Source organism: Mustela lutreola, chromosome 15 (assembly GCF_030435805.1).
Source record: "Mustela lutreola isolate mMusLut2 chromosome 15, mMusLut2.pri, whole genome shotgun sequence".
Lineage (NCBI taxonomy): Eukaryota > Metazoa > Chordata > Mammalia > Carnivora > Mustelidae > Mustela > Mustela lutreola.
Genome location: NC_081304.1, coordinates 58315623 through 58340530, shown reverse-complemented (window position 1 = coordinate 58340530; position 24908 = coordinate 58315623). Strand labels below are relative to the sequence as shown.

The following is a 24908-nucleotide window of genomic DNA, read 5'->3' as shown; positions in this document are numbered from 1 at the left end:
GTTGGTCACAGAGCCTACTTAAAGCACAAACACACAGAAAAGAAAGAGAAAGAAGAGAAAAAAGAAAGAAAAAGAAAGAAAGAAGAAAGAAAATGTGAAGGAAATAGGACCAGAGAGCTGAGCAAACTAAGGCTCCTGGAAAGTTCTGGAACGTTCTGGAAGGTAGGTACTGGATGGAGCCAGGGAGTGCCTAAAGGGAATGAAACCAAGATAAGTTTTGCACCCTAGGTGCCTCACTTGCCTTACATTGTCTTGAACCTGAACTGAGGAGGGGAATGAATAAGGAGAGAGATGAAGATAAAGACTTTCACCTTCTACTCTGAATAGTTGTTTGGTGTCTGACTCATTAAAAAAGACCACTCTGCCAAGTACTGTGTTTGCCCTAGCACACCACTCCGGCTTCCTTGCCCCGAGGCTTCAGATTAGGTTTGTCAAATGAGAGACAAAAACCGTTTATGAGGGAACTTGAAGACAGGAGAGAGAACAAAGTGTTCATTTCCTTTCTTCCTGAACACTGTACTTGTGGCCTCCTTTGCCCTGTCAGATGCCTTTCTTTCATGGCTATGATGTAGAAAAGATGTCAGAGTTCAAAGCCGACAGCCAAGAAAGAATTCTTGAAACATCTTTGGTGCAAAAAGCTGATTTTATTAAAACATGGGGACACGTGCCATGGGCAGAAAGAGCTGCACTGGGGTCATGAGGAGTGGCCCATTATAAATTTCAAGTTGGGAGGAGGTTAAGGACAGCGTTTTGGAAGCAAGGTTTCTAAGACCTTGAGGGGTCATGAGACCCTTCATACGTGTATTGGTGGGTCATATGCTCCGGGGATGATTGCCAGCCTGTATCTTGAGGGTAAAGATAAAGGAAGTTTCCAAAGGAATTATTATTTTTTTTACATTTTTTTTTTAATTTAAGTCATTGCCTATTTATTTATTTAAGTTTTTAAAAGATTTTTATTTATTTGACAAACAGACCACAAGTAGGCAGAGAGGCAGGCAGAAAGAGAGAGGAGGAGGAGGCAGGCTCCCCGCTGAGCAGAGAGCTCGTTGTGAGGCTCGTTTCCGGACCCTGAGATCAAATCCCCAGCTGAAAGCAGTCGCGGGACCGACTGAGCCACCCCAGCGCCGCTGGGGAGAGATTCCCTAACTGCACCGCCTGGTGGCCCGCTGAGCCTACGCACCCAGGCACTGGCGCGGTGGCTCGCGGTAGTGGGCGGGGCGCCATCAGGGCCCGCCTCTTCCCGTGGCGCGCTTGGATGACTCACCGCCTGCGCCATACTTCCACGAACTCTGTCCCTGGAAATTTCTCACGTGGGTATTGCTGTCCCGGGCTGTCCATGCTATCTTGCTTGCTGCATCCCTTTCTTTCTCCACCCATCCCGGGCCTGATGCAGGCTGCTTCTGGGTCCGCAGCGGGCCGAGCTGCCTCCAGCTCGGGGCCCTTTCCTGCGACCATGCGCGTGGTCCGTGGACGGGAGTCGGGAGACTCCCCCCACCCCAGTCAAAGTTCGCTCCTCTTACCCGGTTCCCTCCAGTAACAAAACCTGCCGACTGCCTTGCTTATGTCCTGCTAGTCGCTGGGGGTACAGCCGTGATGTAGACAGCCCTGCCCCTGCCTTCTTGGCGCGTGACTAATAGCTCTAATAAGGCAAATCGTTTCTAAGGGATAAATCCTGTGGCAGTTACGGTGTAAAGGACAACGGTGACGGGCGTAGCTTTAGAAAGGATGATCAGAATGGGGTGGGGAGCGCTGAGAATTGAATCCAGCATCATTCCCTGAAATGAGGCCTGGCCTGAAAGGGCGGGAGTGGCTCCTGAGGGATGGACATAAAGAGTTCCTTCAGTCACTCTACAAATACTAGGTTTTTTTTTTTTTTCCCTTTTTAATTTTATTTATTTATTAGGCCCCCCCCCTTTTAGATCCCACCTATTTTTCCAAGCCTTGACAATCTAGTGGTGATGAAACAGCTACAGTCCATGCCCCCGTGGAGATTTTGTCCTAGTGGGGAAGGTAGAGTTTTAAATAAATTAAAATGTCAGGTGCTAAGTAAAGTAACATGTAAGATACTAAGTAAATAAAATTCCAGGTACTGCTAAATTACTATATAGGAAATCAAGATAGGGATGTCTGATAGTGGCTTATTCAGAGGAATGGGTTTAGGAAGTCCTTTCCAAGAAGGTGATTTCACCAGCAATCTACATGAGAAAATGCTAGCCGTGGCAACTGGGTTGCTCTGCCTTGGGCCCAGGTCTTGATCCAGGGACCTGGGATTGAGCTCTGCATCATGGGGCCCTCTGTTCAACGGGGATCTTGCTTCTCCTTCTCCCTCTGCTTGTCTCTCTCTCTCTCTGACAGATAAATAAAATCTTCAAAAAAAAAAAAAAAAAAGTGCTAGCCGGGGCGCCTGGGTGGCTCAGTGAGTTAAGCCTCGCCTTGGGCCCAGGTCCTGGGACGGAGCCCCGAATCAGGTTCTCTGCTCCACAGGGAGCCTCCTTCTCCCACCTCCCTCTGCCTGCCTCTCTGCCTACTTGTGATCTCTCTCTGTCAAATAAATAAATAGAATCTTAAAAAAAAAAAAAAAGTGCTAGCCGTGCAAATAATCTGGATGAGAAAATTGCCTTCCAAAACTGAGGTTGGCAAGTTAGAAAAGAAGCCAGTGTGGTGGGGTGTTGTGGGTGAAAAAGATCGTAGTGTGAAATTGGGTTGGAGAAGTGGGCAGGGGGCCGGGCTAGGTGAGCCAGGGTCCTGAGTTAGAAGCTTATATCATGTGTGATGAGTAGCTATGATCTCCCTATGCTGAAGTGTGGCAAATGGTGTGTGGTTGGGGCAGGAGTGGAATCGAGTCCTATTCGGGGGGCCTCGAGTGGTTGATGGTGGTGACCTGAACTAGAGCAATGGTAGCAGAGACGAAAGGATGCGGACAGATTTGGGATAGGTTTGGAAATAGATTTGCTGATGAATTGGATATAGAGAGGGCTCAGGAAGAAGGAGCGAGATTGACTGTGTTTGGTGTGAGCAGCTGCTTTTATAGTGCTGATTGAATGGGGAAGACTGGGAGAACAGGTGGTCTGGAGAAAGGAGAAGTCGGATTTTCTGTTTTGGCTCAGACAGACTGCCATCGGTGTTTATGAGACATCGACATGGAGATGTCACATGGGCATGTTAGTGTACTAGTCTGGAGTGTCAGGGAGAGTCAGGGTTAAATAAGTTACGGAATCTGTTGGCAGATAGCGAATGAGATGAAGTTGCTGTTTTGGGTCAAAAATGGTTGAATCCTGGCAGTTTCATTGGCTCAATCTACCAGGTGGTATTTAAGGCCACAAGTCTGGAAGACACTTCGGAAGAGCGTGTAGACAGAAGAGAGTGAAGGGCAGGCCCACGAGGGGTGGCTGAGAAGGAGCAGCCAGAAGGCAGAGGCATAGCGGAAGAACAGTGTCATCTGACTCCACCAGCTGGGCCCGTCCAGCTCATCGTGTGGGTTTACACTTAGATGCTATTTTTTCCAGAAAGTCCTCCCTAACTCCTCCCTAAGTCCTCCCTAACAGTGCTAGGCTGGTCGCCGCAGTCTCTCGGCCTTGCCCACACTGGGCTGGAAATGTTTGGGCGTTTGCCTGACCTCCTCAGTAAAACACAAGGTCTGTGAGGGCAGAAATGGTTTTTGTCTTCTTCACAGCAGTGTTCGTAAGACCTTGCCTGGGGCCCAGCAACGTGCAGGTGCTCAAGGATCGTGTGCCCAGGACGTACCTGTATTCCCTGTTCCCACATTTTGCAGGATGAAACTGGTTTTCAGAGTACTTCGTCTCTCTGAATGCCCTTTTCCCCCGCCCCATCCCTAATGCCTCCAAGGCCTCAGCTGTCTTGGAAATCTGAAATCAGTTTGACAGGTGATAGCTGATTACCTTTCAGGGACCTAAGTCATATTCCACAACGGGCACCTCCAGCGATGGCCTTGATTCTTCACTTCTATGTCCATCCCTCTGGCCATGAGAAGGCAGCTTCCGGACACACTCAGCGAAAGCTCCAAGGGCAGCTACCAGCGCTGCAGGGTGTCAAGACAGAGCTGTGCTACAACGTGAACTGGACAGGTTGGGCCAAGTTTTGGACTTTGGGGAAGAGGTGTGCCCAGCCGGGAAGAGGGTCTCAGGCTATCCCTGTCCTGTCTCCCTGCAGCCAAGTCCCGTCCGAGTGCCGAGGAGATGAAAAAGCTGACATGGCTCTTTGGCTGTCCCTTGTTACCGGGGGACGTTGCTCTGGAATCCTGGCTCCATCCTGACTGTAATGACCTGCTGCTGGAGGTTGGGCCCAGGTGAGTGTCTCAGCCCAGGGTGAATGCCTTTCGTGTTCTCAAGCAAACCTCCCTTCCAAACGCACTGCCCACCCCTTCCACTCCCGTTCCTCTTCCTTCTTCTGCCACCCCTGACAGATCTGTTTTTCCTTCACTCCATCCTACTCCCTGCTTAGAAAGCCGTACATGTGCCTTCCCCATTAGGGAAGATGTCTTTGAAAGACTGAGCCAGCGACCAGGCACGTTCTAGAAGTTGAACAGATTGCATTCTGAGAGGTAGAGATTCAAGCATTTTGGGCTGGAAAGACAGGTCCGGTTTGATTTGAGTGACCTTACAAAGCAGGTTTCTTGGTGCCCAGGTCTGAGGCTAGAGGCCACTGGTGAGGGGGACAGAGGTGAGAGGTCAGCGGGACAGGGGTCGGGGGGGCGGCGGGGATCCACCTTCTCTGTTGGTGGTCTCAGGTCCTAACCAGCTGGCCCACTCCTCAGGCTGAACTTCTCCACCCCAGCATCCACCAACGTCGTGTCAGTGTGCTGGGCCGCTGGGCTGGGGGCTGTGGATCGTGTGGAGACCACCCGGCGCTACCTGCTTTCGGTGAGGCGTCTGGCTGCCCGTGGTGAGGGGGAGGAGGAGCTGGGCCAGAGATCAAAGAGATGAGGTCCTGAGGCGCCTGGGTGACTCAGTCGGTTAAGCATCTGCCTTCAGCTCAGGTCATGATCCTAGAGTTCTGGGATGGAGTCCCACATCAGGCTCCCTGCTCAGCGGGGAGCCTGCTTCTCCCTCTCCCTTTGCCCCTGCTTGTGTTCCCTCTCTAGCTGGCTCTATCAGATAAGTAAATAAATAAAACCTTAAAAGGAAAAGAGATTAGATCCTGAACTCAGGAGAAAGTGAGAGGAACTCTTGGCCTTAGGTCTGTCCTGTTTGCAGGTTGTTCAGTGTCAGACTTCCAGGTTGAGGGCTAAATGGGAAGGAAGTCCAGCTTGTGCTCCCCTTGTTAATCTGTGCACCTTACAGGGGCTCGTGTCTGCACAGGGTGTGTCTTAGTAATCGGTGCACGGGCACCACGCAGATGAGCTGTGGGCAGCCCTTCGTGACTGGGAAGATCCAGCGTGCACCATTCCGTCCAGACTTGAGCCTTTGACCTCCAGCCGTGTGTATGTGTGTGTTTGCCCCTAGTTTGCCCAACCCCCATCAGCTGAGATGAAGGCCATCGCCCTGGCCACCCTCCATGACCGGATGACGGAACAGCACTTCCCCTGTCCCATCCAGAGCTTCTCCCTTGGGAGCATTTCCACGCCCCTCAACAGCTCTATCAATATACTCGCTGAGGGCCGGTGTGCCCTCGAGAAGGCCAACCAGGAGCTGGGTGAGCCGGGATGCCTGGGAGGGAGGCGCAGGCGAGGCCGGTCACAGGGGACTGAGCCCTGGGACCTGGTGTCCCGAGTCCGCCAGTCAGCTCTCCCGGGTTGTCTTCTAGGCCTGGCCCTAGACTCCTGGGACCTGGATTTCTACACCAAACGCTTCCAGGAGCTCCAGCGGAACCCCAGCACCGTGGAGGCCTTCGACTTGGCTCAGTCCAATAGGTGGGGCAGGTCGGGGGGCGGATGGGGTCGTTCTGAAGTGTGAGCCCATGGAGATTGGAAGGGAAGAGCACAGGGACTTGCCTTTGTGCTCTCCTCTGGCTCGAGGGTGTCCCCGAGTCTGGTTGAGGGCCCGGGCTCCTCCTCCCACCCCTCCTGGGTGTAGTCTACACCCAGATCTCAACTTCAGATTCACTTAGGATCTAAGCAATCCACAGTGAGAGGGCATTTGTAGGTTAAGGCTTTTTGGAATCTATTCTGACCTGTTCTTTACTAAAGAGTTCGCCGTTAACTGGTGCTGCTTGCTGAGAATACAGCACAGCATGAGAAGTGACCCAGCTTTCTCCCTGTCCTTCCCTCCCCATGTCACCCCTGCAGTGAACACAGCCGACACTGGTTCTTCAAGGGGCTGCTCCACATGGACGGGCAGAAGTTGGCACACTCTCTCTTTGAGTCCATCATGAGCACCCAGGCGTCCTCGAACCCCAACAACGTCCTCAAGTTCTGTGACAACAGCAGGTGGGCTGTGCCCTAGGCCAGCGGGGATGGCAAGCACAGGGGAGGGGAGGCTGTGGGAAGGAAGCAAGGTCCACGGCCAATGTGTCCGCAGCGCAATCCAGGGGAAAGAAGTCCAATTCCTACGGCCCGAGGACCCCACACAGCCAAGCAGCTTCCAGCAGCAGCGGGCCCTGAGACACGTCGTCTTCACAGCGGAGACCCACAACTTCCCCACAGGTGAGCCAGGTCCCAGGGATGGGTCAGTGAGATCAGAATGTGGAGCAGAGGGAAGGTCCTCCAGGCTGGGCCTGGGAAAAACAATGAGGGAGGCTGGTTGGCTGCATTTTTTTCTTTTCTTTCTTTCTTTCTTTTTTTTTTTTTTTTTTAAAGTAGGCTCCATGCCAGCCATGGAGCCCAACTTGGGGCTTGAACTCATCATGCTGAGATCAAGACCTGAGCGGAGGGTGCCTGGGTGGCTCAGTGGTTAAGCCGCTGCCTTCGGCTCAGGTCATGATCTCAGGGTCCTGGGATCGAGTCCCGCATCGGGCTCTCTGCTCAGCAGGGAGCCTGCTTCCTCCTCTCTCTCTCTCTGCCTGCCTCTCTGCCTACTTGTGATTTCTCTCTGTCAAATAAATAAATAAAAAAAATCTTTAAAAAAAAAAAAAAAAAAAAAAAAAAAGACCTGAGCGGAGATTGGGTCAGACGCTTAACCAGCTGAGCCACCCAGGCACCCCATCCTGATTTTTTTTTTTTTAAAGATTTTATTTATTTATTTGACAGAGGTCACAAGTAGGCGGAGATGCAGGCTCCCTGCTGAGCAGAGAGCCCAATGCGGGGCTCCATCCCAGGACCCTGGGACCATGACCTGAGCCGAAGGCAGAGGCTTTAACCCACTGAGCCACCCAGGGGCCCCCCATCCTGATTTTTAATGGGGTGGTCAGTGTTGGGGTTTGTCTCTTCGGTACACATACATCTCCCCCATCTCTTTACAGGAGTGGCCCCCTTCAGCGGTGCGACCACGGGCACTGGAGGCCGGATCCGAGACATCCAGTGCACAGGCCGTGGGGCCCACGTGGTGGCTGGCACCGCTGGCTATTGCTTTGGAAACCTGCACATCCCAGGTCCCACCACCGTCCTCACTGCCATCTCTCCCTTGCCCTGGCAGTAGTGGAGCACTTCTGTCTCTTAGGTCCTCCTGGGTGCTTTTTCTTGGGAGGCAGGGCTCTGGAGCAGCTAGTCTGTCACCAGCTGTCGCCAGGAGGACTCTAGGCCAGGGGAAACCCAAGTCACCAGGAAGGCTTTGCACAACTGCTAGTTTCTATATAAACCAGCACCTGCTCAGCAAGGAAACATGATTCTGGGTCAGTCTCGTGACTGCACCTGCCCCCAAAGTCCCAATTTCTTTTTTTTTTTTAATGTATTTATTTGAGAAAGAGAAAGAGGGAGAAGCAGGTTCCCCACTGAGCCAGGACTGCAACACGGGGCTTGATCCCAGTACCATGAGATCATGACCTGAGCCAAAGGCAGACGCTTAACCAACAGAGCCACCCTAGCGCCCCCAACGTCCCAATTTCTTAGCCTCAAGAACCCTGATCCTGAGACTCAGAGGGAGGGCTGGCATGGGAGCTGGGGAGCAAGGTTGGTGCTGTACTGAAGGCCCTACACCTTCCTGAAACAGGTTCCTAAAATGGGACGTTCTACCCGCATGGGTGGTCTTGGCAGCTTAGTTAGACTCTTTGTGAAGGACTCTGGCCCCTCTGTCTTCTGTCTTAACGGTCCAGCCAACTTTCTGATTTCCTTCCAGGTTATAACCTGCCCTGGGAGGATCCAAGCTTCCAGTATCCTGAGAACTTTGCTAGGCCCCTGGAGATCGCCATTGAGGCCAGTAATGGGGCTTCTGATTACGGCAACAAGTTTGGGGAGCCAGTGCTGGCCGGTAAGGCTGGGGTTATCGAGGGTTACGGACACCGAGTACCAGAGGTGGGGGTGGTGTGTGACCAAGTGGGCGCTGGAGGACACTGGGTGACCACACTCTGTCCTCTCTCCCTGGGGTGTCCACGCTCCAGGCTTCGCCCGCTCCTTGGGCCTCCAGCTCCCCGATGGCCAGCGGCGTGAGTGGATCAAGCCCATCATGTTCAGCGGGGGCATCGGGTCCATGGAAGCTGAACACGTGAGCAAGGAACCCCCAGAGCCAGGTATGAGCCACCGCCCTTTCCCTGCAGCGCCAGCCAGCGATGCCCCCAGCACTGCTGGAGGGGAGTTGAGAGGCCACTCCCTGGGTTGGCTTTTCATCTCTTGGCTCATGGCCCTCCGCCCAGTGCAGGTTTCCAAGGCAGGACAGGGCTTTCTGCCAGGGGGGCGCTGGGTCTGTGTTGCCTCTGTGTGCGCCCCGGTTTCCTCCCTTGCGGTGGGGGAGGGGCACCCCTGTTTGTTCAGCACCTGCCGTGCACCAGGGGCCTTTATCTGCCTGCCCAGTTCAGGGGAGCAAACATCCGGTAGGCCCCATCGTGTGCTGCAGTCAAGATAAGAACCAGGTTGCCTTCCTGGAAGAGGTGACCCAGTCATGTGGTTCAGAAAAGGCAGAAAAGGTCACATAGTGAAAAGTGTCCTTCCCTTGACCTCCCAGTTTCCCTCCCCAGAGGTAACCAGCGGTAGCCAGTGACTTGGGCACCTACCAGAGAGATTTCCCTCTATCTAGGAACAGACCTGTATGCAAATTTGTCGCTTTTTAAAAACAAATAACACAGGCACTTATTGAAATGTAATCTGTGTACCTTGAATTTCACCCTTTTAAAGTGTACAGGGCAGAGGTTTTTTAGGATACACACAAAGCTGTGCCTCGAGCCCCACTAATTCCAGAATGTCATTGTCACCAGCACACCCGTTAGCAGTCTCTTCCTCCCTTAGCCCCTGGCGTTGGCCCATCGACTTCTGTCTCTGTGGATTTGCCAGTTCGGGACATTTCACGTGAATGGAATCACACAGGATGTGGCCTTTGGTGTCTGGTGCCTTTCACTGTGCACCGTGTTTTCAAGAACTCTCTGTATGGTAGCATGAACCATACTGTCATCCCTTTTCAGGGCCAGGCCTCTTCTTTGTCTGTCCTTGCGTCAGATGGTAGACACCTGGGTTCTTCAGCCGGTGTGGGTAGTGCTGCTGTAAACACACGTGTACATGTTTTTCTGGGCCCATATGTTCTCGTGTCTCCAGTCTGTAGAACTACGAGTGGAAATGGGGGCTCCCATGGTAACCGTGTCTGGCTTTTTTTTTTTTAATTTTTAAGATTTTATTTATTTATTTGAGAAACAGAGATCACAAGTAGGCAGAGAGGCAGGCAGAGAGGAGGAAGCAGGCTCCCTGCTGAGCAAGAACCTGATATGGGGCTTGATCCCAGGACCCCGGGATAATGACCTGAGCCAAAGGAAGAGGCTTTAACCCACTGAGCCACCCAGGCGCCCCCCGTGTCCAGCTTTTTAAAAAACTGCCAGACTCGTCTCCAAACCACTTTGCACTCCCCCTCGGCACCTGCCAGCTGTGTAAGAGGGTTCTGATTTCTCCACATCCTCACCAACTCCTGTTATCGGTCTCTGATTCTAGCCACCCTGTGGCATGAAGTGGCATCTTGTTGTGGTTGGGGTTTGCATTTCCGTAATGGCTAACGACGTTGAGCATCTTTTCCCCTGCGTTTAGAGATCTTCCTTGGTGTGAAATGTCTGTCTGATTCTTTGTCTTTTGGTGGGGGGGGATTCTTTGTTCATTTCAGATCAGGTTTTTTTTTTGTGTGTGTGGAATTCTAAAAGTTCTATGTATTCAGGATGCTAAACGGTTATTAGATAGATACATGACTTGCAAGTATTTTTTCCTACTCTTTTTACTTTTTCGTGATGTCTTACAAAGAAAGCACAGATGTTTTTAGTTTTGGTCAAGTCAGGTTTATCTCTGTCTTTTTTTGCTGCTTATGGTTTTGATGTCAAGGTGAATAAAACCATTGCCTAAGCCAAGGTCATAAAGACTACAGCTGTGTTTTCTTGTCATGTTATTATAGCGTTTACATTTAGGTTTCTGATACTTTTTTTTTTTTTTTTTTGTCTTTTCTTGTAAGATTTTTTATTTATTTGAGAGAGAGAGAGAGAGAGAGAGCATGAGCGGGGCCTAGGGGAGTGGGAGAGGGAGAAGCAGGCTCTCTACTGAGTGGGGAGTCCAATGTAGGACTTGATCCCAGGACCCTGAGATCATGACCTGAATTGAAGGCAGACGGTTAATAGACTGAGCCACCCACATGCTTTTCTGATACATTCTGAGTGAATTTTTTTTTAACATGATGTGAAGTAGGAGTCTAACTTTTCTCTCTTACACATGGATATCCAGTCATCCCAACGCTACTTCTTGAAGACTCTTCATTTGTACCTTGCTGAATGGTCTTGGGACTGTTCAAAAATGAGTTGCCCCAGGGTTCTGGCTGGCTCAGTCCATAGAGCACGCAGCTGTCGATCTTGGGGTTGTGAGTTCAAGCCCCATGTTGGGTGCGGAGCCTACTTAAAAGAAGAACAGAAACAAAAATCAGCTGGCCATGGCCATAAACGTAAGAGTCCTTTATGGATTCACGGTTCGCAGCCTATAGATCCTTGTGCTAGAACCACACTGTCTGGATTACTACAGCTTTGTAGTAAATGCTAAAAGCTGGCAGTGTGGGTCCTCCAATTTCGTCCTCCTTTTTCACAATTGTTTTGGCTGTTCTAGGTCCTTTATGTTTCCATACAGATTTTAGGATCGGCTGCTCCGTTTCTGTGAGAAAGGCAGCTAGATTATGAGAGGGATTGGGCTGAGTGCAGATCAGTTTGGGGAACACAGCCATCATAAGAGCATTAAACCTTTTCCTCTGTCAACACGAGCTCTGTTTCCCTTCGTTTAGGTCTACTAACCGGTTTCCGGGCATAAGTCTTCCAGCTCTGCTGTTACTTATTTCTGTTATTTTTTTTCCTGATGCAATTGTAAAGGGGCACCCATAATTCTGTACCTTGCTCTTTTCACTTAGCAATATATCTTGGAGATCATGTCGTATTGATAAATACACAGAATCGTATGTGATCCTCTTCTGAGGGAGGATAGTGTTTCAGTGTGCAGATATACCGTAATCGATTAATCAGCTCTCTCTTGTGAGCCTTAAATCACAGTTGGCCCTTTGAGCAATACGGGTTTGAGCCGGGCACGTCCATTTGTCTGTGAATTTTTTCTTTTTTTTTTTTTAAAGATTTTTATTTATTTATTTGACAGAGATCGCAAGTAGACAGAGAGGCAGGCAGAGAGAGAGAGAAGCAGACTCCCTGCTGAGCAGAGAGCCCAATGTGAGACTCGATCCCAGGACCCTGAGATCATGACCTGAGCCGAAGGCAGTGGCTTAATCCACTGAGCCACCCAGGCGCCCCTGTCTGTGAATTTTTTCAATAAATACATGACAGTCCTGTAAATGTATCTTTCTTATAATTTCCTGAATGTTCTCTTTTTTCTAGCTTACTTTATTGTGAGAGTACAGTGTGACATATAGTGTAAGAACACAGCGTCTGTGTAACACACAGTCTGTGTAACACACAGAATACGTGTTGTTCATTGGTTTTTATTAGTTTATTACCTTTTTTTTTTTTAGATTTTATTTACTTATTTGACAGAGATCACAAGTAGGCAGAGAGGCAGGCAGAGAGAGAGGGGGAAGCAGGCTCCCTGCTGAGCAGAGAGCCCGATGCAGGATTCGATCCCAGGACCCCGAGATCATGACCTGAGCCGAAGGCAGCGGCTTAACCCACTGAGCCACCCAGGTGCCCCAGTTCATTATTTTCTGTCATTTATTATTAATCGACCGTCATTAGTAAAGCTTCTGGTCGATAGTAGGTTCTGAGTAGTTGATTTTTGCAGGAGTTGACCGTTCGGTGTGCATATTTTACTGGGTATGTCAGCACCCCCTAACCCCAGTGTTGTTCAGAGATCAACGACGTTTCCTGTCGTCGTAACACAGGTGACGCGGCAGTGTTTGATTTCGCGCCTGTGTGGGTAAAGCTAGAGCGTGACTTGCACAGCATGTATTCCCTGAAGAACATAAACGTCTGTCATAGTTATTGCTGTCCCCTCTTAGCCGCTTCTGTCATCCAAATGCTTGTTCACGCCTCCGCTCCTCCTGCTGGATTCCCCCATGTTCTGACTCTGCCTTCCTTCCCCACAGGCATGGATGTGGTGAAGATTGGGGGGCCTGTCTACAGGATCGGAGTTGGGGGTGGAGCCGCATCGTCTGTGCAGGTGAGTGGGACTAGCTCAGGGGCAGAGTCTTTGATGCTATTGGGCCCTGGGCCTCGGTGGCCTGTGAACTCCCAGAGCCCTCTAGCCCAGCTCTGCCATCTCTTGCCCCAGGTGCAGGGCGACAATGCCAGCGAGCTGGACTTCGGGGCCGTGCAGCGGGGGGACCCGGAGATGGAACAGAAGATGAACCGTGTGATCCGGGCTTGTGTGGAGGCCTCCAGGGGGAACCCCATCTGCAGCCTCCACGATCAGGGCGCTGGCGGCAATGGTGAGGATAGGGACTGGGATGAGGGATCTGGCCTCTTGCCAGGTTCCACTGAGGCTGAGGCATCGAGGGTATACAAGCGGCCGCCCGGCCCTGGGTCCCATTCTCTACCCCCCGTACCTTTAGGAGAGGCTTGGCACTGGGCGGAGCAGGAGCCCGCCACCACAGGATGGTTGTGGGGGGGGGTGCAGCCACAGTTCTGCAGGGTGCACAGAATTCGGGGCTCCTTTGGAGGCCGGGGCTGACCATGGCTGCCTCACCCCTTCTCCCCCACACCCTCTCACTAGGCAACGTCCTGAAGGAGCTCAGTGACCCCGCCGGGGCTGTCATCTACACCAGCCGCTTCCAGGTGGGCGTCTTGCCCTGAGGTCTGGCCGTCTCCCCTCCCCACCGGCCCCAGCCTTCTTCCCCCCACCCCCCATGCCCAGACTCCTAGCAAAGATGAGACGGGGCAGTGCCCACTGACCCTTTCCTTTCCTCCTCCCTCCCGGATGCAGCTCGGGGATCCGACCCTGAACGCCCTGGAAATCTGGGGGGCTGAGTACCAGGAGTCGAATGCTCTTCTGCTGAGGCCCCTTGACCGGGACTTTCTCAGTCGTGTCAGCGCCCGGGAACGCTGTCCGGCTTGTTTTGTGGGCACCATCACTGGGGACAGGAGGGTGAGTGGGCCGGGGAAGTCTGTGGTGACTGCAGCGCGTGGGCTCGGAGCTGCCTGTGTCCGGGCTGGAGGGAGGGAGAGCCGTCGGTGGGACGCAGACTGGGGGACAGTGTATAGGAGGCGGCCAGGGGCAGGCACTCAATAGGGAAGCCAGACAGAGGGTGGAGAGGGCGCTTCTGCCTGGCTTTCTGAAAGCATTCCCTGCTCGGGTTCACGGTCTCCTCCGCTCTGCGCTCTGTGGCCGTAGATAGTGCTGGTGGATGATCGCGAGTGCCCCGTTGGAAGAAATGGCCATGAGGATGGCTCCCCCTTGTCTCCCCCAACCCCTGTGGACCTGGAGCTGGACTGGGTGCTGGGCAAGATGCCTAGGAAGGTACGTGGGGGTGGGAGGGAGGCCGGCTTTCCTCCCTTCTCTGCCCCAGCTCTTCCAATCGCCCTTTGCCCGACACGTGCTTTGTCCCGTCTGTGCCCAGCGCTCCCGCAGCTGCTCTCACACCCCTGTCACCTTCTGTGTCGTAGGAGTTCTTCCTCCAGAGGAGTTTCCCTGTGCTGAAGCCCCTGGCCTTGCCCCCGGGTCTCCGTGTGCGCCAGGCTCTGGAGCGCGTTCTGAGGCTGCCTGCCGTGGCCAGCAAGCGCTACCTTACCAACAAGGTCCAGCCTGTGGTCTCTGTCCCCTTCCCACTGCTCCCGCGCCCCTGGCCTTCCCAAGGCTGTGGGGATTCAGCAGGCCCAAGGGAGAAGCAGCCCTGCGGGCCAGCTCTCCTGCTCCCACCGCCTGAGGCCTGTATGTCTGTGATGACGCCTGTTCCCCTACCACCCTGGCATCCCTGGCCCCGGCCCCTTGCCAACTGCAGCTGGTTCTGCAGGTGGACCGCTCCGTGGGCGGCCTGGTGGCCCAGCAGCAGTGTGTGGGAGCCCTGCAGACCCCCCTGGCAGATGTGGCTGTCGTGGCCCTGAGTCACCAGGAGCTTGTTGGGGCTGCCACCGCTCTAGGAGAGCAGCCTGTCAAGAGCCTGCTGGACCCCAAGGTGGCTGCCCGCCTGGCCGTGGCCGAAGCCCTCACCAACCTGGTGTTCGCGCTGGTCACCGACCTCCGGGTGAGTCCCGGGGTCGGGGGGTCCGCCTCCACCCTTCGCCTTTGCCTCCGGCCCTTCCTGCTCTGGACCTCCCAGCCCTTCCGCCCCTGCCCCAGACTCCCCACCTTGTCTGTGACGCACCTGTGTCCCCCACTCCCCAGGACGTGAAATGCAGCGGGAACTGGATGTGGGCTGCCAAGCTCCCAGGGGAGGGCGCGGCTCTGGCCGATGCCTGCGAGGCTATGGTGGCAGTGATGGCGGCCTTGGGCGTGGCAGTGGATGGTGGCAAGGACTCTCTCAGCATGGCCGCCCGGGTTGGCTCTGAGACAGTGCGGGCTCCTGGTAGGGACTGGGAGTCATGGGAAAGGGGCAGACCTGTGGAGCTGGGCTGGCATCTCACTTTCTTACTCCTTTTTTCTTCTTTAATTTTTAAAAAATTAACATAAAATCTATTACATGTTTCAGGGGTATGAGTCTGTGATTACCTTTTTTTTTTTTTTTTTTTTTTAAATTAGTGCGAGCAAGAGCCAGGGGAGGGGGCAGAAGGATAAAGGAGAGGGAGAGGGGAAGCAGACTCCCCACTGAGTGTGGGGCCTGCCGGTCACGGGGCTCGATCTCAGTACCCTGAGATCATGACCTGAGCCTAAGCCAAGAGTTGGAGACTCCACCATCTGCACCCTCTCAGGCACCCCCACTCTTGTGCTTCTTGCTCTACAGGATCGCTGGTCATCTCAGCCTACGCTGTCTGTCCAGACATTACGGCCACTGTAACCCCAGACCTCAAGCATCCTGGAGGGGGAGGTATGGGCACTTACCCATCCTCCCTGCACTGTGCATTCAGAGCTGGGTACTCTGTTTGGGGTCAGCTTTGGGAGGTCTGGGCCCCTTGTCTTGGCTCTGGGACTGGGGGTCTGTGGGTCTGCCCACATGCCGGGAACCTCAGTACTTGCGAGCCCGGTGGTAGGGGGGCGTTCTGAGCCATCCCGCCCCCTCACCCCTGCCCTGTTTCCGCAGGCCGTCTGCTGTATGTGCCTCTGAGCCCTGGGCAGCACCGGCTGGGGGGCACGGCTCTGGCCCAGTGCTTCTCACAGCTGGGCGAGCAGCCTCCCAACCTGGACGTCCCCGAGAACTTGGCGCATGCCTTTAATGTCACCCAGGGCCTGCTGAGAGGTGAGTGAGGCCTTGGGGCAGAGGGCGCATGTGACTGGCACGTAGCAGGCACTCACTGGAGGAGCAAGTAGCGGGGGCAAGCAGGGTCCATCACCCTGGTCTCTGGTTCTTGGAGCATGCCCACATTCGCACATGGGACCTACCCTCTAGAAGGGGGTTTGGGCCCTGAGGCTGCTAAGCATTTTTCTCCTTCCTCCAGACCGCCTCCTCTGCTCAGGCCATGATGTCAGTGACGGGGGTCTCATCACCTGCCTGCTGGAGATGGCCTTTGCTGGGAATTGTGGGATAGAGGTGGATGTGCCTGCCCCCGGGGTTGACGGTGAGGAGCAGGCGGTTTAGACTTGGGCCTGCGCTACCTGCCCCACTCTGTGGACCCCGCATTCTGTGAAAAAAAATGGAGCGTCCCCAACCCCATTCCCAAGTCCTTGGCTATCTTCTCTGACCACTCAGCCCAGTGACTCACCCATCTGGGACCCCCCCCCAGTAGACCCTGAGGCCACATCCTTGGTCCCTCTGTCTCACCCCCTTCTCCCCGCTCCCCGCCTCCAGTCCCTCAGCCCAGAGCCACTGCTGGCCACCACCCTCCTGCATCCATGGTGTCCCCCAGTCACCCTTGTGCCCCTACCTTGTTCTCCCAGTGCTGCCCGTGCTCTTCGCCGAGGAGCCAGGCCTGGTGCTGGAGGTGCAGGAGGCAGACCTGGGCCAGGTGCTGGAGCGCTACTGGGCTGCTGGACTCCGCTGCCTGGAACTGGGCCCCACAGGCGATGCCGGGCCCCACGCCCTGGTGAGGAAGGGCTGGACGGTGCATGGCGGGGAGGCCGTGGCCCCCCTGCACCAGCCCTGGGGGCAGCCTCCTGACTCCTGGCCCTGAGAGACGCGCCTCTCCCTGCAGGTGCGAGTGTCCGTGAATGGGGCGGTGGTCCTGGAGGACACTGTTGGGCAGCTGCGCGCCGTGTGGGAAGAGACGAGTTTCCAGCTGGACCGGCTGCAGGCAGAGCCGCGCTGTGTGGCAGAGGAAGAGCAGGGGCTGCGGGAGCGCACAGGACCCAGTTACTGCCTGCCCCCAACCTTCCCCGAAGCGTCTGTGCCCCACGAGCCCGGTGAGGGAGCCTGTGCCGTCCCGGCTTCCCCGTTCCCCAACCCTCAGCCTCGGGGGCAGAACGCAAGACCTAGACGCCTTGGCCTGCCCAAGAAAAGGCGTGTGGGGGAACTTTGTGATAGGGAAGGAGGCCTCTGGCCTAGAGACACTCCTCCTCCCCACCAGGTGGTCCCCTGCCCCGAGTCGCCATCCTGCGAGAGGAGGGCAGTAACGGAGACCGTGAGATGGCAGATGCCTTCCACTTGGCTGGGTTTGAGGTGAGCGGGGTGGCTGGCAGAGCGGGGGCCAGGGCAGGGCCTCGGGCTGTGTCTGCCCATGCTGCCCCTGCCCGTCCTGCCAGGTGTGGGACGTGACCATGCAGGACCTGTGCTCTGGGGCAATCGGCTTGGACACTTTCCGTGGTGTGGCTTTTGTGGGCGGCTTCAGCTATGCGGACGTCCTGGGCTCTGCCAAAGGTAGGTGTCGCGCGTCTGCCTGCTCCCTCCCCCACACATTCCTGCAGGGGTGCTGTGGCTCCCTTCTTCCTGACCCGGAGCTGGTCTCTCACCTCCGCAGTGCCAGGGTTGGGGAGTACATCCGTTCCGGATGCCAGCAGCAGGCCCAGGGGTGACTGATGTGAGGTGGGGTGGCAGGGGGTGGCACGGGCCCCATCTAAAGGCGTCTACGCCGCGTGCAATTGTGCTCTCCGAGGGTGGGCCCAGCGTGGCCAGATCTTTCTGGTTTCCAGGAGAAGCCAAGAATCTTGGCTTACTTTTTTTGGGTGGTTACTTTTTTTTTTTTTAAGATTTTATTTATTATTTATTTGACAGAGATCACAAGTAGGCAGAGAGGCAGGCAGAGAGAGAGAGGGAAGCAGATTCCCTGCCGAGCAGAGAGCCCGATGTGGGGCTTGATCCCAGGACCTTGGGATCATGACCAGAGCTGAAGGCAGAGGCTTTAACCCATTGAGCCACCCAGGCGCCCCGGGTGGTTACTTTTTAATTTTTTTTTAAGATTTTATTTATTTGAAAGAGAGTGAGAGAGCAAGGGGAGAACAAGCAGGGGCAGAGGGAGAAGCAGGCTCCCCACTGATGTGGGGCTCGATCCCAAGACCTCGGGATCATGACCTGAGCCAAAGGCAGATCCCTAACCAACTGAGCCACACAGGAGTCCCTAGAATCCAGATTTTTATATGAAATCTTATTTTTAAATGTTAGGGAGTTAAATAAAGAACGTTGAAAGTGCTCTGCTGGCCAGGCCAAAAAACTTAAGGGCCATCTCTGGGCCACGATTGGCAACATCTAAGCAGATAAACCTGTTTTCTTTGCATTTGCCCTATAAAGGGTATGTGCGTGTGTGCATCTCTGTGTGTGTGTACGTGTTTGTGTGTGTGTATATGTTTGTGTGCGTGCACGTGTGTTGGGGGCTGGGAGGGTCATGGCAGGGACGGAAGAGCAGCCACCCCCCTCCATGCCAGGCCCCACCCTGATATCCCTGTTCCCTCCTAGGGTGGGGGGCTGCTGTGACCTTCCACCCGCTGGCCGGGGCCGAGCTGAGGCGCTTCCGGAAGCGGCCCGACACCTTTAGCCTGGGCGTGTGTAACGGCTGTCAGCTGCTGGCTCTGCTGGGCTGGGTGGGAGGCAGCCCCAGCAAGGAGGCCCAGGAGGCCGAGGAGCCAGGCCCCGACTCCTGGCCCACCCCTCCTGGCCTCGTGCTGCGCCACAACCTGTCCGGCCGCTTCGAGTCTCGCTGGGCCAGCGTGCGTGTGGGGTCCGGGCCGGCCCTGATGCTGCGAGGGATGGAGGGCGCCGTGCTGCCCGTGTGGAGCGCTCATGGGGAAGGTCAGCCGCTGGAAGGTGGAGGGAGGGTCGGGGTGGGGGCTGGGGTGGGTGAAGGGCATGAGGGAGTTTGCCCTTCCTTTCGTCTTGCTTCCCCTCCCTGCAGGTTACATGGCATTTTCTTCCCCGGAGCTCCAAGCCCAGATCGAAGCCATGGGCCTGGCGCCACTGCACTGGGCAGACGATGCTGGGCAGCCCACGGAACAGTACCCCATGAACCCCAATGGGTCCCCAGGGGGCGTGGCTGGCGTCTGCTCCCTCGATGGCCGCCACCTGGCTCTCATGCCACACCCTGAGCGCGCTGTGAGGCCATGGCAGTGGGCGTGGCGACCTCCCCCGTTTGACACCCTGACGGCCTCCCCCTGGCTCCAGCTCTTCATCAACGCCCGAAACTGGACCCGGGAAGGGGGCTGCTGAGTGAGCCGGGGGTGGGGGGGCTCCCCTGGGCCTGACGGTTTGTGCCTGAGGGTCTCCTGTCCGCAGCCTCAAAATCAGAAGTACCCCACCTTCCCTCCAAATATGTCTCGGGACAGACAAGGGCCAAAATGCCCCCAAAACCTCCACTGGTTTCATTAACCTGTCTGCTTTTGCCTTACGCGGTTGGATCTGTTTGTGGTTCTGCTCGAACAGGGTTGTCCGGGGGCCTGGGAAGCAGCATGTGGTGCTGAGGACAGAGCCCTGGGACGTGAGAATAGTCCATTGCCCACCCCCCACCACACGTACACGCTCTATCTAGCAATCGCTGCGTTGTGCCCCCATCACTCTGGGCTCAGAGGGGTGTTTCATGTGCCCCTTCCTCGTAGCAAGGGTTGAGGGGCTGGGGGTATATGACAGCATGCAAGTCAGGACCCATGTGTCCCCATCAGAGAAAGAGCAGAAGCTTTCTGGAGTCCCCTTTTTAAAATATAGTACAAGTAGTTTGCCGACGTTTCTCTGAGCGGGTCTCCCGCTATGTCCTCGGGCTACCCTGGTGCGGGCCTCGGAACTCAGTATTTCTTCTCGATGCAGCAGTTTCCTGAAAGAAATGGTCAGCGCCTGCTTCCCTAGAATTAAGCCTTTAGCCAGCCAGCCTACCTTCCTCCGTCTGTCCCTCCCTCTATCCCATTCTCTCCTTCACCTGTGTGTCCTTTCCATTCATTCCTTCTCTCCTCCGTCCATCCATCTGTCCATTTCCTCCTTCCCTCCCTCCCTCCACTGCTTCCACTCATTCATTCCTTCCTTCATCCCATTAATGTTGGATGATTAGTTACAGCGCCAGGCACTGCCGCTGGCCCCAGGGGTTTTACGACCTGATAGAATTTTAAGTAAGAACTGTGGGGGTGTCTGGCAGGTTCAGTCCAAAGAGCCTGTGACTTGATTTCAGGACTGGGAGTTCGAGCCCCATGAGATTACATAAGTGAATATACTTGAAAACAACAGCATAGCTCTGTATGGCAGCTGCCGTGAACCAGGCGTGCACTTCGCATTTTGTATGTGTCTAAAGTATTTTTCACAAGAATTCAACAAGGTACTTGATAGGTGTCTCCCCCCACCCTTTTTTTTTTTTTTTTTTTTTAAACAAAGGAGCCATTAAGGTGAAAGGTTACATAAATTGCCTAGGGCCACACAGCGTGTCAGGGCAGCACCCCAGGCCCGCTCTCTCCCTCCTGCTACTGCCTGCCATCCTGCAGACCCAGATGCTGGGGCCCTACTGTCCAGTCTCGCTGACAGCCGCCCATGACAGCCTGTGTGTGGAACTTGTACGCAGAGTCCGTTTGTCCCCTAAATACTTCAACATTTTCATTAAAGATATATCCCCAAGAATGAAGACTGGAGTCAGATCCTGGAGGGCATGGGGCCTGGGGGGTGGGTGGCCAGGGGGACTAAGCACAGGTTCCTGGTGGGACAGCCACAAGAGGAGACAGATTGTATCATGGGAATGATAACAATGTTTAATAATCTCTTTGAAGAAAACCTTTTCAGGCCTCTTAAGGCTTCATAAACCTACCCTGGGCAACCAGGTGGGGTGGGGCAGATGAGGGGAGCGCTTAGGGGTGAATTTTGGCATTTGAATATTCCTCCCTGATGCTGGGAAACCATGTATATAATTAAAAAGAAAACGGGGGTGCCTGGGTAGCTGAGTCCGTTGAGTTTTTGGCTCTTGATTTGAGCTCGGGTCATAACTCAGGGTTGCAGGATTGAGCGCCATGAGCCCCATGCTGGGATCTGTGCTAGGTGGGGAGTCTGCTTAGCATTCTCTCTCTTCTACTGCCCCTCCCCTGCTCATACTCGCTCGCTCTCAAAATCTTAAAAAAAAAAAAAAAAAAATGGGTGGAAAAGTAGTTCCCACACTGAAAGATGCCTTTAAAAAAATTCTTGGGGTGTCTCGGTTAAGCATCTGCTGGGGTCAGGATTCTGCAGTCCTGGGATCGAGCCCTGCACTGGGCTCCCTGCTCAGCGGGGAGTCTGCTCCTTCCGCCCCCTCCCCCAGTGCTCACTCTGGCTCACTCAGATAAAAATGCTGTCCCTATCCCTTTGCCCCTTGCCCCCACCTCTCTCTCCCAGTCTTAAAACAATAGGCCCCAAGCGACATCACTTAGGCCAAGTCCCCCAAAGGGGGTTTAATACCTAATCTCATTGCATTGTTGCCATCTCCCCTAAAATGTAGGCTTTTTTTTTTTTTTTTTAAGCTTGATTTATCTTAGCATGAACGGGGTAGACAGAGGGAGAGCAAATCGCAAGCAGAGTCTGTGCTCAGCTCGGGCCCCACTTCGGGGCTCCGTCCCATGACCCCGACCAAGATTATGACCTGAGCCAAAACCAAGAATCAAATGCTTAACTACACCACTCGTGTGCCCCCCAAAATGTAGTCTTAACTGTTCAGTTGAGTTTTCTGATGGGCACCAATGAGTTTGCCACATGGGCCTCTCCATCTTCCAAGGGAAGCTGTATTGTGCATTGTGGGGCCCCCTGTTCTCCCCGCTAAAGGAAAGTGACCTTGCCAGGAACAATCATTTTACTAATCACTCTCGCCCCCATCCTCCTGCCACTTGCCAACTGCTCAGAGCCCCCCTACCCTGCCTCAACTGCTAGAGGGTTTGCTGCCTAATTCACAAATCATCCAGAAAGGCCAATTAGATCATCACATGTACTCTGTTCAATTTTTTAACCATGATCTTTTGAACTCCGAGATAATCCCAAATGCAGAATGTCGGGACTGATATCAAGGCTTAGATGTCAAGTTTACTTAGTGCTCGAGGCAAAAAAGGAGGATGTGTGAGGTGACTGTCCGGCTGGCTGTGATCATTGCATGTGTGCATCTGGAGATGGAGAGTTTTCTGCTCCAGGTCACCCTGGCCAAGCAAGACCCACCCTCAACCACGACCAGGACTGAGGCCATGCAGCTTCCCAGCCCTGTGTTGCCGGCCCCAGACCCAGCCTCTGCCTCTGCCCGCTCCTTGCAAAGACGCCCTAGCAAACCCCCGACAGGCTGCCCGTCCTCATTTTCTTTCTTTTTTTATTTTTAAAATATTTTATTTATTTATTTGACAGAGAGACAGAGATCACAAGTAGGCAGAGAGCCAGGCAGAGAGAGAGGGGGAAGCAGGCTCCCTGCCAAACAGAGAGCCCGATGAGGGGCTCGATCCCAGGACCCCGAGATCATGACTTGAGCCGAAGGCAGAGGCTTAACCCTCTGAGCCACCCAGGTACCCCCCGTCCTCATTTTCTTCACAGGAAACCAGTGACTCCCAAGAAGCCACTCCACCCCCCCTTTTAAGTGGTGGCTTTCAGTCTCAAACTTCACATACCTCCCACAGATTTGGGGTTTGGGTCCTCCAGATTATTCTCCACCCCCTTTGAAGAAAATCTTGCCCCATTTTAGGCTCACACCATCCTACTAAATCACTTTCACCCCCTATTTGGTATTCTGCTGGCTTTCCAATCATTACGTATGAGAGAGACAGCCAATTGTTCCCCCATATCTGATTCCTCCTCTACAAATATAACCTTCAAGTACTTTAGCAGGGGTTGTGTGTGTTCAAAATAAAGATGATGTCTCCTAGCTGCTTTTAACAGGTGGGGCTATATTCTGACCAACAGGAGAGAAAATGTTTACAACTTCCAAGTGTTCTTAAAGGAAGGGTGGATGCTTCCCTTCAGCTCTTTCTGCTTCCTGCCCTCTGGACTGAAGACGTGATTGCTGGAACTCCAGCACCCATATTGGACCAGGAGATAGATTTTGGAATTGACATCACGTGGTGCAGAGTAACAAGATAGGAGGAGACTGGGTGTCTTGACATAGAAGAGGGCAGGGGAGACAAACTTCCATCGTGTTTAGCCTGGCTTCAGTGTTTTCTATCACTTGGAGCCAAACCTTATCCTATTGTACCCATCCTAACTCCCTCTCATTCTTCACGGGCATTGGTTCCTGGTCGAGTCTTGCTGTCCACCTCAGTCCCTTCCATTGTCCTAGATGCACATCAATGACCACTGAACACTCTAGATCATTCTCCAATGACTTTCTCTATTCCGCCTTGGCCAACCACTTCCCTTGGGTTTCACCATCTCCCACATCTTCTGTACCTCCAAGCTCACTGACCCAGCACCCTACCTGTGACCATAACTTCCCTTCCTTTTAGCTTCTTTCTTCATCTTCAGTACTCCAAGATCTCAAAGTCATCAGGACCTCCCACTCAGTAACACCATCCCCCCAATCCACTTCTTTCTTCCCCATTCATCTGACTTTGAGGCATAACTTATCTGATGCCCTTTAAGTTGACCAAGTATCTTTCCACATTCCCATGTGACAAAATCCAACCCATCAGCTTTCTCTGAGAAAGCCAGACAACAGGGCCGACTGTCTCCTAAATTCATCCTGACCCACCCATGGGGGGAAACAGAATGGGAATTAGAAATGAGAGGCAGTAAGCGGACACTCTAGTTGAGCAACAGTAATAATTTGCCATGGACGGATAGCAACAGCTCTCCACTTGAGCTCTAAAAAAGTTACTTAAGGGCGCCTGGGTGGCTCAGTTGTTAAGCCTTTGCCTTCAGCTTGGGTCATAATCCCAGGGTCCTGGGATCGAGCCCCAAATCGGGCTCCCTACTCAGTGGGAAGCCTGCTTCTCCCTCTCCCACCTCCCCCATTTGTGTTCCCTCTCTTGCTGTATATCTCTCTCTTTGTCAAATAATTCAAGAAAATCTTTGAAAAAAAAATAGAATTTTAAAAAGCCACCTAGAGGTGCCTGGCTGGCTCAGTCAGTGGAGCATGCAATCCTTGATCTTGGGGATGTGTGTTTGAACCCCACATTGGGTGCAGGGATTACTTTAAAAAAATTGTTTTAAGATTTTATTTATTTGTCAGATAGAGAAGAGAGAGTAGAAAGCAGGGGGAGCTGCAGACGAAAGGAGGAGCAGAGTCCCCGCTGAGCTGGGAGCCTGATGCAGGTCTCGATCCCAGAACCCTGGGATCATGACTAGAGCCAAAGGCAGACGCTCAACTGACTGAGCCACCCAGGTGTCCCAGGATTACTTTTAAAATGTTAAAAACAAAAAGAAAACAAAAAACAAGCCTCTTTTAGGAGCATCTGGGTGGTTCAGTCAGTTGAGCATCCGAATCTTGATTTCTGCTCAGATCCTGATCTCAGGGCTGTGGGATGGGAGCCTTGTGTCGGGCTCACGCTGAGCATGCGTGGAACCTGCTTGGGATTCTTTCTCCTCCCTCTGCCTTCCCCCTGGCCCCCCTACCCTGGACCTCGTTCACACTTGCTTTCTCAAAAGACAAAACAAAACTTCCATGGCAACATCTAAAGCTAACCATCGAGTCCTGTCCTTTTTTGGGGTTTCATCAGTCAACAGCTCAATACTGGGAACTCCGCACACGCTTTTCCACCCCAGTCACTGCTGCGAGAGTTCCCCACATCGCAGCCATACACTGAGCTACGTGTCCCTCCAGCGATGGTATCTTCAGTCCATGAGAGCGGGAACCGCATCTCCACCTTCCCCTAACTCCTCCCACCTAGTGTGGCACCTGTCACCCTCTAGGAACACAGGAATAAATCCGAATGTTAACATTAGTAAGGACCGATACACTCAGGGATTTTTTGTTTTTATTCTTTAATAGAAGAGTGAACTCAGTCTGGTTTCCGGTGGTTCAGCTTGGCAGCTCCTCTCAAGCATTTTTTCCTTTTA

General features: G+C 53.6%; 1 protein-coding gene across 1 annotated transcript; it reads left to right on the top strand.

Moving 5' to 3' along the window:
* The first annotated feature begins 1233 nt into the window (after positions 1–1233).
* On the top strand, positions 1234–20544 carry PFAS (phosphoribosylformylglycinamidine synthase). Its single transcript, XM_059148546.1, has 28 exons — positions 1234–1310; positions 3907–4085; positions 4171–4306; positions 4775–4880; positions 5463–5652; positions 5764–5869; positions 6245–6385; positions 6477–6601; positions 7357–7485; positions 8169–8300; positions 8431–8559; positions 12579–12652; positions 12764–12920; positions 13205–13266; positions 13415–13576; positions 13823–13948; positions 14095–14226; positions 14442–14672; positions 14813–14993; positions 15369–15452; positions 15666–15821; positions 16021–16140; positions 16460–16605; positions 16714–16921; positions 17086–17177; positions 17261–17375; positions 18408–18740; positions 18844–20544. The coding sequence occupies exons 2-28, from the start codon at positions 3944–3946 to the stop codon at positions 19152–19154; spliced, it is 4026 nt and encodes a 1341-aa protein (XP_059004529.1). The 5' UTR covers positions 1234–1310; positions 3907–3943; the 3' UTR covers positions 19155–20544.
* Positions 20545–24908: the final 4364 nt, after the last annotated feature.